General features: G+C 43.7%; 1 protein-coding gene across 9 annotated transcripts in view; it reads left to right on the forward strand.

Moving 5' to 3' along the window:
• lpp (LIM domain containing preferred translocation partner in lipoma) overlaps nt 1-14,987 on the forward strand; it is a 244,668-nt gene that overhangs the window by 213,045 nt on the left and 16,636 nt on the right. For all 9 annotated transcript variants that reach the window (XM_035415842.1, XM_035415840.1, XM_035415844.1 and 6 more), the window contains one exon: nt 4,222-4,391. In XM_035415842.1, coding sequence (XP_035271733.1) covers nt 4,222-4,391 — 170 coding nt within the window. The remainder of the gene's footprint in view (nt 1-4,221; nt 4,392-14,987) is intronic.

The following is a 14,987-nucleotide window of genomic DNA, read 5'->3' on the forward strand; positions in this document are numbered from 1 at the left end:
TTAAACTGTCTTACCACACTAAGCCTCCACCAGCTCGTCTGGAATGCACTGCTGTTTTCATTAAAAACATTTTTTTTTTACTTTATGTATCACATCATTGATGCTTCTGAGGAAAGTTGAATAGAAGGCTGAAAGTGTGTAGTGTGTAAATTAACCCTCCCCGCATTCTCTGTCATGCTTGTTATAAAGGAACAATTTGAAGTATTTAAAAGAAATAAGCTTTGTGCTCCATTCCCAGTACAAAGGGGCATATGGGAGCTCTCTGTTCTTTCATGCAGAAAATTCCCAATGCCCGGCAAAAACTGCTAAAAAAGTATTTGGAATCATTTTCACAGGGTAAATACGGTACTAGTCGCATTCTCCTCCTACATTATTTAGAAAGCCTCTCTGTTTTAGCGGCCTCTCGAAATTGAGAATGCTTGTTATAGCAGTCACTGGAAATTATTGATGAGAAAACATAAAATGCACTCCACTGCTTTATTTTACTGGACATATCATTTTTTTTAAATCGAGAGCAGCGGTTTGACGTAATTCGTTTCCTAGGCTTCGCTATGAGATTATGTTATAATCGTTGCTGAGCTGTGACTCTAGGTTAGAGTGAGATAATTACAACCCCAAAGATCTTTATCAGATCTCAGTGCTGTTATTGTCCTCTGAGTGTATTCATACTGATTACATGTCACTGCAGCCACTCCAAGCTATTTATATTGTAATTAAGTTAAAAAAAACTAACAAGACTTCTGACTTACTCTGTTACGGTAGGGAAGTTAAGGAGCTGTGAAATTGTTTGCATAAACATACTGCATAAAAAACGACCTTGAGTCATGAAATTCAAACATTGTTTTTGTTTTGGCATTTCATTGTCATAGCGGTAAATGCATCTGTGCCTAATGTAAGGGCATATTTACACATGCACATCTGGGGCTTTAGCATACTTAAGCTTATATAATTACAAAGAGGAGGGCCATCCATGCCCTCTGCCCACTGAACTTCATCCATTCCTCATAGAAATGTCAGGTCACGCCGTGAGGCATTTAAGAACCTGGTGTGTGTAACCTTTTCACTGCGTGAAGAGGGAGCTGGTCAGCAGCACTGTTGTTGAGACTCGCATCACAGCAAAGCCGAGGGGGGCCAGCGATGTCCGGCTTAGCTTGCAGAAAGGGGACGGGTGGGTGGGTAGTGTTGTAACTGTAATATATGAAAGCGTAATCGCATAAACGACACAATGCGGCTTTTGAGCTAGCTTCCTGTCTCAATTTTCCCATAGCCGTGACGGTGTGGAGGCGCTTCAGGAGATGAGAAACTCTTAAAATGTTCATTAAAATAAACGCCGTGTGTATGGTTGTTGGGTGTCCGACCTTGCGAGGTGCTGAAAGATAAAGCATTTCCGAGAGGTTTTGCCCTTTTACAATTTGAGCGGCGTCCATTTGGAGAGAGAATTAACGATCTTCCTATCTACTTATTAATGGTTAAATAGTGTTATTACTTGGTAGTAATGTGTGTTTCTAAATAGTTGTAAAGGATATAAACATTATTTTAAAAAGCCTGTTTATATCCTTTATAAATATCTAAAGGTTGTTATTTGCAATTGTTGGTATCTGTATTTTCAGCTGAGGCCACTAACAGTATATTCAGGTGCCATATGATAGATTGACAGAAAGGAAACAGCTGTGGATATGTGTGGCTTCAGATGCTGGTTAAGTGCAGGACCATTCTTTAAATAGTTCTAAAAGATGTTAACAGGCCGGTTTATGTTCTTAAATATTTAAATAGACAAATTATTGCATAGTTAAAACACTTTTAATAAACAGTAAGTAGAAGATAAGCTGCAGTTAATGCATTTAGATTTTTTCGGTTGTTGGTATTCCACTATGTTAAAAGGTAAACATATTTCTAAACATAGATTCTATACCCTTAAAGGAATATCATTTTTGAATCATTTCTAATCTTAAAGAGGTTTAAAACCCATTTACAAGCTTCTTAGAGACGATCTGTTTTCATGCATCCTTTTTTTTAAATGAAATAAATTGGCAGCAATGTGTTAATCCACTGTTTAGTAACACTGTGAACATGGTTTTCAAATGGTGTGAATGTCAGTTTTTTTTTTTAAATATACAATTTACTCAAGCTATATTTATAGTGAAGATAAATATTTTTTGTGCGTTAAGGTGCGATTGGCACTTTTGAAATTGATGAGCTAATTTTGACAGTCTTTCCTGAACTCTGGGTAAATTAAAATTATAACCCTGGGATTGGCCCAACAAGCCGCTGGAGAGCAAATGAGAGAGCATTGTTTTTCTGAATTTACCTGATGCAATTGCAGGCAATTTCACGGAGAATAAGGACTGAGTAATTCAGTTGTGCCGTTAGGTTTTGATTTTGCTGATGTATCTGTAGTTGACTTCAAACATAAATTTGTTAGGGCGTTCCACAGACATAATAAATAAAAGTTTTGTCCACCTTCCATTTAAAGTAAAAAGTAGATGGAGTTGTTCCATTTTCGAGTATGTTGTATTTCTGGGTGAAGTTTGTACCTCATCTTTGCTCCTATAATGTGCTTGAACTGCTCACTTCAGAGCACAAAGTAAGTCAGATCATAACTAAAACAATCAAAGACTAGAGGGGAAGAGCAAAAGAATAGAAAAAGCAGTAGAACCAAAGTTAAATTAATTCGCAATATCTCAAATTTTCTTTGCAAGATTATATCCGCCTTCAGATGTATAAAAAGAAAACATTCAGAGATATCTCTTCATTATTTTAAGCCTTTATTTTAAGATACTGCTAATTAAATTGCTGGTATCATTAACTGGTTTGAAGATATCGTGCATCTTAAACTCAATTAAAGATATCTTCAACTCAATTAAAGATATCCAAATGCCGTGTCCTATAATATGCAATCAGGCTCACTCTCTTACAAAAATCTCAGCACTGTTGCCCCCCCCCAACACAGTCGTAGCTACAGATTCTGTCATTTATCGCTAATGAATTTGACTCTTCATACAGGCTGTTGCCTTTATTCTTCAGATATGAACATGGAATGTAGCAATATGTCTAATCTAATATAATTGTTATCCCAATTATGCCATCTGCTTGGTGTGTATAATATTTGTGAGGGTAGCAAGAGTGGGTCTGTCAAGAATGATTCATTTTACTTCTGTAGAATGAGTTACATTTCTTTTTGTGCTCTCCTTCTGTTTGTTCTTTATTAGCTTGCGTCCATTTGAATATGAATAGATGAAATATGCAAATAATGTTTCAGTAAAGCTATTGCAAATTGAGATGTATACCAACACATCATTCTTTCACCATTGTTTTCTTCTAACTTCCCCATGTATTCATAAAGCTTTCGTAATTCATATCAAATCTAATCTTAAAATGATAATTCTAGTAGTCATTAGATCATATATTTCAGTGCCGTAGAAGAGCTGGTTTGAAGATGCAAAGCCTTTATAAAGCAGATATAAGTTTCTTATCTTTAAGCTCTTGATCGTGCATGTGGCGAGTTTGTGTGGAAATAGTAATAATAATAATTGTGACGTGCCACTGACAGTTTGCGGGGGCACGGTGGTGCAATGTGAAGGTACCGAGTTAGAATCCCGCCTGAGGTCCTTTCTGTGTGTGAGTGAATAGTATGTGGGCCCTGCGATGGATTAGTGACCTGTCCAGGGTGTATTCCTGCCTCTCACCCACTGCATGCTGGGATAGGCTCTAGCCCACCCACATCCGGTTTAGAAAATCGATGGATGGGCTGTTTGCAGTTGGCACATCAACCGATGAATTTACTGGCCATGGTCGGCACTGGCATGGCATCAAAGTACTCTATCAGAGTTTACGCCAAATATTTGGCTGTGTATCCAGCTCTTCCATAACATCTTTCTAATGTAACTTGTTGCCAGTAGACTGCAGCCCTGGACTCTATCCATTAGCTCACACTTAATCGCTTTGTGGTTGCAGGTGTAGTGGCAGGGGCGCTGCCAGGGATTTTGGGCCCCATGAAAAGATTGCACATTGGGCCCCACAACCCCAGGTTACACCATCCCTCCACAATTACAGCACAATTTTTTGAGGGCCCTTGAGAGTCAGGGCCCTTGGAATCATCCTACCCACCCCCCCACCCCCACCCTTCCCCATACGGCACCCCAGTGTAATGTAGTGTGTGCACATTCTCAGTTATGAGGAAAACACAGAATGTGACGTGATCTGCCCCCCCCCCCCCAACAGGTAGCTGTTCCTGCTGTGGAGAGAACGTGGTGGGAGAGGGCAGCGGCTGCACCGCCATGGAGCAAGTCTTCCACGTGAGCTGCTTCGTCTGCGTGGCCTGCAGCCTGCAGCTGTGCGGGAAGCCCTTCTATGCCGTGGAGAAGAAGCCGTTCTGCGAGCCCTGCTACATCGTGAGTCCACCTGCCGGGCCTCCTCCTCTCTCTCCTCTCTCTCTCCTCCACCTCCTCCTCCTTGTCTGCGCTCAGTTAATATCGTTTTTTCGTGTGAGGTGCAGTGCATGCTCTTTGTCATGTGAGGTGCAGTGCGTGCTCTTTGTCGTGTGAGGTGCAGTGCGTGCTCTTTGTCGTGTGAGGTGCAGTGCGTGCTCTTTGTCAGGTGAGGTGCAGTGTGTGCTCTTTGTCATGTGAGGTGCAGTGTGTGCTCTTTGTCGTGTGAGTTGCAGTGCGTGCTTTGTCGTGTGAGGTGCAGTGCGTGCTCTTCGTCGTTTGTGTGACTATACAAACTCATTAAGCGCTGAGTGTGATTTTGGAAATTACATCAGTTATCACGGGCTTCTGTGTATTAGCCCAGAACACTGGCTTTGCTTTTGGATTCTGCCCAGCGGAGAGACTTTTCAAAAATAAGCCTGAGACAAAAGCAAGGCCAATCAACAACAGTATCTCAGAGTTTTATTAAACACAGTAAAACCGGGGAAGATCGTAACAAAGCCAAGGATGCCGTTCACAGCAACAAAATGACCCGGTAGACCTACTGTTGCTCAAATGAAAGAAGAAATTACAATGCGTGAGTCTATCATTAATTCACTAAACTGAACTAACTGATCTCGTTCATGTCAGCCTTTGGAGGGTAAGTAGCGCAGTTTCTACTTGCATACTTTGCTTGCAGCTTTCTCCTTGGTTATTATTTTGCCTCCAATGGCATAGAACCTGTAAAATTTCCAAATGGCACTCCCGAGGAGCGGTTGAGTTGCAGTTATTCTTGGCTCCTCCATTTCAAATGTGTAGCCTACAGGCTACATGGATAACATGACCCACACATGAACCTTTTTAGGCTGCCTCACAGTTATACCCTCCAGACAAAACAATAACATGGCTGGCTGTTTGTCTCTCTGCTATTGAGCGCTACCACGAGCACAACACAGATGACTGCAGAGCACAACTGGGCTTCTTTTTTCATTCAATACATACATTCATACATTTTTCTGAGATTTGAAGTTTGATTATTGAACAAAAAAAGGTGGCAGCCCTAGTATGGAGTTATTATGGGAAAATCTATGCCACCTCAAGCCAACCGCCAAGACCACATGATTTTAAATTAGTTTGAGGGGAGGTAACTAACGCAGTTAATGCACGCAGCTTGCATGTAACTATCATTTCAACTACAGTCACATAATTAAAATGAAAATGAATATTTTCCATCTTGGGCCATTTATATCAAAGTAAAATTGGACAGCATATAGTCCATGAAAACAGTTGAATTTTGAATAGGATAGGATCATGCATGTTTTGTTTGGGAAAGCCCTAAAATTAGCAACTCACTATACACTGGGCTGAGACTTGTGCCACAGACCTGGCTGAGCAGGCAGGTGGCACAGGTGTGAATCGCAGACTTTGCCAACACCAAAATTGCAATGCGCTCACCAAAATTCCAGTGCACTGCACCAAAATTGCAATGTGTTGCACCGAAATTGCAGTGCACTGCTTGATCTTCACTGACACCCCCAACAGAACCTCTGTTCCCACCTTGGCACACAGCACACCAAACGGGCCCAGGTGCATCAAATCCATGACGAAAATGCCACTTTGCCAGTGCGACAGCTTGCCACGCACCATGCACCGCCTGGAAATTAGGGCCCGCTGAAATCGCACTGGTAATTTAAAGCGAATATAGAAATCAATTTAGAATCCAAGGATTACTTTTCTTTGCAGATTTGAAACTAAATGCCGACCTTCCCTCCGCTCCTTCCCTTTTTCAGCCAAAAATATCCTTTAAAAATTCTCTTGTTTCTTCAATCAATGGAGCTCATCAGAAACAGGAAATGAGTGAAGGTTCCTGTAATATGCATGCCGCACTTTCTGGGAGTTGATGAGTTGGAACTTTTCTAAGAATCTTGTGACACTTTTCCCGTATCTTTTGGTTACGTAATAGTATGTGCATTTTGTTTCTGATTTCAGGGTGAAAACTATTGTGGGACGCACAATCAGTATACAAGTGTGTTTGTATATGTCGCTTTAAGGATTAGCTGATAAAAATTAGTTCAGAATTTTTTTCCTTTTATTTTAATTGTTATCATAAGATTTCTTTTTGCTTTCCTTAATATGAATGAAAACTACATTAAATGCTTGTGCAAAAGAGTAGCAATGATTGAATTAAACAAATAGTGTTGCTCAGAAAAACAAACATTTTTATTGAAATTTTAAACTGTAACAATATAAATGCTGCTAAAAGTGAACACTTAGCTTATTAATTGCAGCTCAGCTTACAATGAGTAGATTCTTGCCTGTCACATTGACTTACAGTACGTGTTTATCTTAAATCATTGACTTCCTTCAAAGAAACTCTCACACATTCTTGAAAGACAGCATTGACGACTGATCATTATGAAGCAAACAAAATGAACACACCAAGTCAACATTGGGAAATTGGAGTGTAGAATTAATTAATTATGATGAGTGCCTTTTTTGCCTTTTTGGGGGCATGCACTTACGGTTTCATGCAATTGCTAACTGTCCAGACAGCGCTCACAACACTAGGGGGAAGGTGTCAAAAGCGATCCTGTCTCAACAGTTGCATCACAAGGCCTTTCACGTCTACGCTTTATGCTAGCTTATGGCAGCGGTGTCAGTTAGGTCAACTGGCACTGAAGTTGCGGAGCGCAGGGCTGACCCTACGGAATGGCTAAAACCTTGCGCAGGGATGTCATTGGAAGCAGTGGAAGCTTGCTTCATTGAAACACTTTCAAAACTTTTGCTGACATTCAAATTTTCCTTGGCTTTGCTTTGGAAATCTTAGTTCTGCTAAAGGCTAGTGTAACTGAGCAGGGTTCACTAAGAGGGAAGGAGATTTCGACATGGGTTTTGCGTCACTCTTCACAGAGTTTCTCGTCTACGCATTTTCAAGTTCCTACTGGAAGTTGGTTCGTAGACTCCCACAGGCGCAAGGAGCTCGAAATGTTTTGGACGATGCGTTTCTGCTTCCCTTGCTTAAATGAGGTCAGATCACCTCTTGTGTTGCGGTCAACCCAACATGAGCCTGCATGCTTAGTACTCTTCTCCTGAAATTTATTAGCTGAGCGAGTGAAAGAGCTATATTTACCTTTGCAGTTCTATGCTCTCAGCTTTGTAATAAGGCATATGTATTTCCAAATGAATATAGATGTTGATAGGGTATGTTGATAAATGAAATGTCAATCCTCAGCATACATAAACATGCAGTATTATAAGAACTTCATTCAACAGTTGATGCCTGGATTAGGGGTGCAACATAATGACATTTTTGATGGATTTTTAACCAAAGTTTTGAACTTAGATTTTATAGGCAGTTATAATTCTGCCACTTATATGGGGACATTGCACATAGCAGGCAATTAATTTGCATCATCAAATTAGTTATAGCACATAAATTTACTGTCTGGCCGGAGCTGCATGCTTTAAATGCATGACAGCACTGGTTTCAGATTTAACATCAATTACCCTTAACTGAATATAAATCTCCTCTGATGTCAATAGATTTCTGCAAACCACAAGTTAATGCTGCAGATTCTCTCTCTCTCGGTGCATGTGCGAGTGTGCGTTTGCCCGTGCGAGCGTACGTGCGTGTTTGGGCTAGGGAACCCTTCTCTCTTGTCGCAGTTTCAGTTTGACTCCGGTCTGTTTCTGGGCACAGGTCTTTCTCAATCCCGCTCTGCCGCAATCCGGGACACCAGGAAGTTCGCATTGCTTCCTGGAACGCTGACAGATTCAAAATAACCCTCGGTCTTTTCAGGCGACAACCCGCCGCGCTTAATCACCCCTTAACCTCCGGGAAGCTCAAGCGCCGAGGGTGTCGCCCCGAAACGAGACCGGGAGGCGAGCGGAGAGTCTAATGGTGTCAGAATGCCGTTCGCCCAGCCCGGGCCGCGTCTGGCCCTTCCGCTCAAAGTATTGACGAAAGAGCTTTGGAGATGCGCTTGATTAGGCTGGCACGAGCCCCCCCCCCCCCCCCGCTCGCGCTGCTTGTTAGTTAATGAGTCGTTCGGGCCGTTTTTAGATCTGTGATATTTCTCTCGTCTCCGCGACCCCGGCAGCTCGCGTGGGGAGCGCGGCCGCGCTCGCGAGCCGTAATTAATTTGATTTGCTGTTACCGCGATGAGCACAAGCACGTTAGCGGAGAGGGGCTCTGCTTGAGCTGAGGGCTGCGTGAGAGCCTGCGAGCGCACGGTCCTCCACAGACTCGCGGAGCAGACGAGAAGAGATCCATCACAAGCACTGCATCTCAGTATGGCGAGCACACAATGTTAAAATAGAGTTCATTCGTATATGTGAAGCATAGTGATTTTTTTAAAATAGTCATTTCTGTATTATTCCGACCCTTAAAAAAAAGGTCTGGAAATTAAGCCCTCGTTGGTGTAATTTTCCTCAGTAAAGTGATGAAGTCAGATGGCATTCAAGTACAATGGTTAAGGAACTGGACTTGTAACTTTGCTTTCTGCTGGATTGGTTCCCAGGTGGGGCACTGCTGTTGTACCCTTGAGCAAAGTACTTAACCTGAATTGCAGGTTATGCATGTAAAACATGAGCTACGGCAGTTGCTCTCTGCAAGAGTATCTGCTAAATACTTAATGTAAATATGAAAAGAATAGTAATGATAATTACATTGGAAAACAATATTCTGTAAGTATTCTCAAACACATTAATGTGGTTTTCCTCTTCCTACATATTCCCCCTGGTGAATACCCAGGAAGATAATATTCTACTGTACATGTTAGCCTGGAGGTATACCTTCCTTTTTAATACATAGATTTGCAGTTGCCGGTTGGGTTGCTGTACTGAAGAAGGAATAGCCTGTTCAGTCTACTGAACCTATTGTATGTGCTGGTTTGATTTAATTTAAGGCGCTTGAATGTCAGGTTTTCTATAAGTTCATCCAGTCTGGGCACTGTATTGAATAGGACGTTTAAAATGTATGTCTGATCTGCCAGTTCTACATCTATGCTTAAATCGCCTCCATCCAGAAGCACTCCAGATGATTGTATCAGTCAGTGCTGGAAGTTTTCCAACTCTAATACATTCTCTGAAGAGGGCCAGATAATTTAAGAACTTTATTTATGCATTTCATCAGCATAAATGTTCTTCTGGCACAAGATCAAAAGGAAGGGGGAAAAAATCTGAATTTCTTAATGAAAGTAATTTCTTCTTTTATTCGCTTCCTCGGGGTCATACGCCTCTGTACGATTAGGGAATGAACGTGACACTTTAGTCTCTAAAGAGATGTGTCATTCCCAAGCGTGAAGAGGAGAACGGGAACTGAAACTTCAAGTCGGTCTAGGAATCACTAAGATAATAAGCTCCGTATCACGTTTAAGTTTTCAATTTAAAGATAGGCCCGTTCAACAGATGAGTTTAGTCTTTCAGCTTTTAAGAGAACAGAATTGTGACTCTGTAGCGGTTGTTGCCCTGATGGCCGGATCTGTTTTCTGTTGGGTCTTTATAAGCCTTAATTATTAGCCTTCAAGAAGCATGCATGTACCCTCCTAATCAAGATGTGACTGAGCGAGTGAAAGAGCTTTGACTTTGGCTGGTATACTACATAGCTAATGCAATGCTTTTTTTGTAATTCCTGTTTTTATTGTTATTAATTGCTCATTTTTGCATATTTGCAGAAATAATAAGCAAGCAATTGTGAGCATTTAAAATTTATGATGTGGCATTCAGAAATCATTTCTACATTTTTCAAAAGTTTAAACATTGATTCTGAACATTTAATGTTGAGTACAAAGTGTTGTATAAGTATGCATGTTTTTAATTAACATTTACATGCACGTAAATCAGTACATAAACTGTCCTCTGTAATAGCCAAATTCTATGCCGAATGTCTATTACTGCCTCATACAGCAGTGTGTCGTTGCACTTAAAATGGCATCAGGTTACAGCCTTGATTCCCAGGAGTGATACGACAGTTGCAGCCTTTTGTGTGATTTCTTTGGTAAATATCCATATGTATACATGGATGATATGCAAAAGGTTAGCCTTGCGCATCGCCATAGTTACTCTATAAATAGCAAGAAAATAGAATGCTTGGGATCCAAGTTGAGCATTTGCTGATTCGTTCCTCTGTTGCTGTGGTGACACCTCGCTTTTTCCTGGAAACCGCAGCAACGGCACGCCGTTTCGGCAAGCCTAGGTGTCCCTTCACTTGCATCCTCCAAAAGCGTTACTGTTCTCTGCAACGTGCTGGAGAAATGCTGGCTGGAGAGTCTTTGTATGTCCTGGCGGGCGGTTTTGGGCTGCACTGACTGGGCATTCTCTTGTACTCTTGTGAAGCCCATCCCTAAACCCCCCCCCCATCACCCCATCCCCCCATCCCCCCACCCACCGGGTCCATGCACGGCTGAACGGGCCAGCCTCATGCCAAAGGCACAATCACCACGGCCGTGACAGAACACCTCCAGTCAGGCGGGGTTAACTGAAGGTTAACCTCTTTCATTATCCTCATTCATTTATTTAGCTGAAGAATTATGTCAATAGCTCGAGGGAAGACTACTGTGGACCTTCTTTCCTCCAGCACTGTTATGTTTCGCTTTGATAGTAGGCAGTTCAGTCGGTTCACTGGGAGGTGTTCCCTTTCTGTTAGCACCTGCAGTACATTGAATACTCTGCATTAATCTCTCTACCCAAAAATACATCAATATAGATTCTATTTATGGCCAATGTTGAAATGAATTATGTTGGAATGGACGGAGCTATTGCAATTGAGTAATATTTCATTTATGTATGAAAGTGGGAGCTCTTTAACTATTTATCAAGGTAGTGACTTTGCATATTCTGTGGGCCAGTCTCGCCTGGGCGGTACGTTTAGCAGGCCCTCCATCTCCTTCCTGTTGGGGTGGGTTAGATATCATTCATTTCTTTCAGTACAGAACAGAAACTCTGTCAGCCCTCAAATCTCCTCCCATCTGTTTCCTGCTCCTCGCGCTCCCCTATCTGCCCGTCCGCAAACCTCCAGCCGCGCGGCCGAGCGGCGAAGCGCGGGGCAATAATCGCTCATCGCCCCCCCCCCCCCGTTTTCCGGTTTTTCTCCGTGAGAGACTTATCGCCGCCCGCTCTGAATGCTGCAAGATGGAGATAAACCACACGGCCGCTCAATTAATCCCCACTTTGCCTGAAGTGGCTCCGATTCGGCTAGCGCGACTCCGGCTAGCGCAGAACAACAGGCCGTCTTTTGTCTTCGCTGGCCATTGCGCGCGAAGCGGGAGTCGCTAACAGGATCGAAAGCGATCGCGTACCTTCTCGACCCCGCGAGCGCTACTGGTCCGGCCCTGCGGCGCTTTTTGGCGTGAGGTCAGACGTTTCGTTTTTTTGCCGCGGGTCTCTGGGAAAACGGTGGCAGGCAGAGCCCTTTGTCGCCTTGGCGTGACTCTTCTCCCGAGCTATCCCGAAACCTAAGTTCGGCAACCCGTTCCCTGGCTGCTTCACCCTAAAAACCTGATTAAGCAAACGCTGATCTTGAAGCCGTTTGGTTTCAAATTAAAAGGGACAGGCTCTGTTCCTTGGTAACAGTGACTGAGTGTGGTAGGATATAGTTTAGAACAATCATGGAGAGCGTTTTGGGCTAAAAGCTGAAACAACGCAATTCCAGTTGAGCGCAGATGTACTGCAGACAAGCGGCTGCCTGAAGCTGTCAGGCCTGGGCGGTATCACGCGTACGCGACTAAGTGCGGGATTAGGCCCGGCCCTGTTATGCCAGCGCTCAATGACTTGTGCAAAGTTGGAACAAAATGGAGGAGCACTTAATCCTAACTGGCTCTAGCGGAGGAGCGAAAGCAGCAGACGGCTTTATGTACGCATTTTTTCATTTTTATTTTTATTTCGTTTTTGTAAGTCAGGCTAGTGCTAGCTCACAACTTTAGCCCCGAGGCCCATTTTCTAGGCTTCTCTTCATAGAGGTGGCCTTTTGCATGGAAGTAACAGTGCGGTATTGATGGGACTGCCACCTGAGCTACGAATTGCATTGCGATTCAGGACTGTTGGGTCATTGACGGTGACAGTGGGCTCGCACTTTACATAGCCAGCCAAAACACGGCTATCTGCTTTATATTGCCTTAAACTTGACTCATTCCCATAGGAGTCTTTCACCATGACCCAAGAAACTAGAGACCTCAGTTATTTATATGTAAGGTTTACGTTTATGCCGTAACTGCATTTGCTGCACATGTGGCTTGTTCTGTTTAGGGTTATGTAGACTTTGTCTTTGTTAAAATGAACCTGAGACTTGCACTGCCGCTTTTGGGTCTGACCCCTAGCTCAAGACCAGATTTGACATGTTTACTTTTCTGCATAAATATTTAGCAACGCGGTTTTTTTTTTTTGCAGCTGGGAGTAATGGAGAAGCCATTTCATTCTGCTTTGTGGTCAGGCCCCCCTCGACGAGCACCACACCGCAGACTGTTATCTATATTTACCATCTCCCAGAATCCCTCCTGACTGACGCAAGTTAGAGGCTGCGATGGGGATTTTTTTTTTTTCTGATTCTTTAAACAAGTTCATTTTTGGCACATTGCTGGGAATTATAATGATGTGAAGTATGTGCTCGGATCTGCATGCGGTGAAGTGCATTTGACTTTACTGCCCTTCTTCTCACAAGTTTAAGCACAATAAATAAAGTTTCAAAAATAGTTCACACACATATGGCGCAATTATACAGTATGTGCAGAAGTACATCAGTTATGCAGTGTAGAACTATGCAAAATAGAACTGTGCGGGAAAGTGTTTTTCTATTTCCAGGCAGGAATGGAAATAGATATATATATATATATGTAAGATCCTCTTGTTGCTGATAAATTCTGGACCTTTCCGATTTTTCCATTGATAGAAGGGGCGATACCAAAGCAAGGGTGAAGGTTTTGATAAACAGCTGTTTTGTAAAGAGGAGAGGATCAAGACTGAACTTGAATACATTTTTATTTATTTATTTAAAAAAATAAACCCCAGGTAGCATCGGCGCTTTCAAATGCGACGCGGCGGCGGAACAGCGCCCAGCTAATTGCAGCCCGATTATCAGCCGGTCTCTGGGAGTCAGAATTAAAGGGGCGGGGTGTGACGAGGGATCATTTTCGCCCCGCGGGACTGCCTCCGACGGCAAGGGCAGGACGTCTGCTCTGCCCTCCGCGCCGCGGCGGAGAACAACGAAGCGGCGAGAGGCGCGTTTCGCTCCCTCGCCTCCCCCGGACGCTTCCAGAGTCACGGCGTTGTGTCCGGCCCAACGCGGGGCTGATTGGGCCGCTCGAGGTGTCAGACGTCTTGTCGTGTGCGGCGCGGCGCCCGTGTGGGGGCCTGCCTCCACCGCTGACCGCGCATCTTAATTGCCTGCTCGAAATAGCCGCTCTCTAATTGGAGGCCCTTTTGTGCTTCACCCCCCAAGGCCTTCACCTGCTAATTTAAGCTGATTTGCTCAACCCGCTGTGCCTGTGACCTCTGTGGCTGAGGTCTCTGGTCAGGCGGGGCGGGCTGCTTCCCAGTAGTCATACTCGGTCACAATCGTTGGTTGGCGCCTTACGCAGCTGCCGGAGCGGATTTGGGATGTACGGATCGCGAAAGTTCAGCCGCGGCCCACCCACCCGTTTCAATGTTCCGGAATGTTCCGGACTGGAACGTTCCCTCGCTTTTTTCCTTTTACAAAGACAGTAGTTTTTTTTGGTTTTTTTTTCTCCCTGGCTTCACAGTAGCGTGGACGACGTCCATACCACCACACGGAGCCGTTTCCTCGGGCCCTGCCGGGCCTGCGTGGCGATTCAGGCCCACGTTTTGCAACAATAAGCGCGCGCACTGCAGGGGCCCCGTCTGCCTGCTGCCGTCGAGGCCCTGGCGTGTGAGCACTGCCTTTCCTCTCTCCACTGCCCCGAAACGTGGAAACAATGAAGCGCGTGCTTATTGTTACGGAAAAAATGTCTTTGATTCGCACTGCGCACTTTCATGTTGCCAGTGACTCCGCGTTTGGCTATGCAGAATGTTTTCCATTTTCGACCGTAGCTGTTAGAGTCAGAGTCTGTACAAACAAGTGGAACGAATATCATTCGCAGGGCACAAACTCAAAGAGAAAGACCACTGAATATAATAACGGAGCTGTTCCGTGGAAGAGATGGGGAATTATCCGAACTGTAAATACGCTGAATGATTAACGAATATTGTTGGATGAAAGGCCGCAAGTTGAGACGAGCCTTCACATTTTTTGTTGACGGCCAGATCAGTGGACGGATGTTTAAAATACAGCAAATATTTTATGATCAGCATTAGCATTTTGTAATAATTTTACTCCGAGGACTTCTACAGCAATGCACTTCAAAAGCAGGCAAATTGCTTTCCATGTAAGATTTAAGAGCAAGCGTCTGAAGATCGAGGAAGCCGGGCTGAAGGGCCCGAGCAAAATTTAGCATTTCGTATTTAACGGTTTTTTACAATGTTGTGCCTGGACTAATGCCGCTCAGAAATTGGTACAATCTTTTGAAAGGCTTTTTGCGAGAACGGGTTTGCGTTTATGGGAATGAACCCCCATAAAAAACATTTACACGC

This window comes from Anguilla anguilla, chromosome 4 (assembly GCF_013347855.1).
Source record: "Anguilla anguilla isolate fAngAng1 chromosome 4, fAngAng1.pri, whole genome shotgun sequence".
NCBI lineage: Eukaryota > Metazoa > Chordata > Actinopteri > Anguilliformes > Anguillidae > Anguilla > Anguilla anguilla.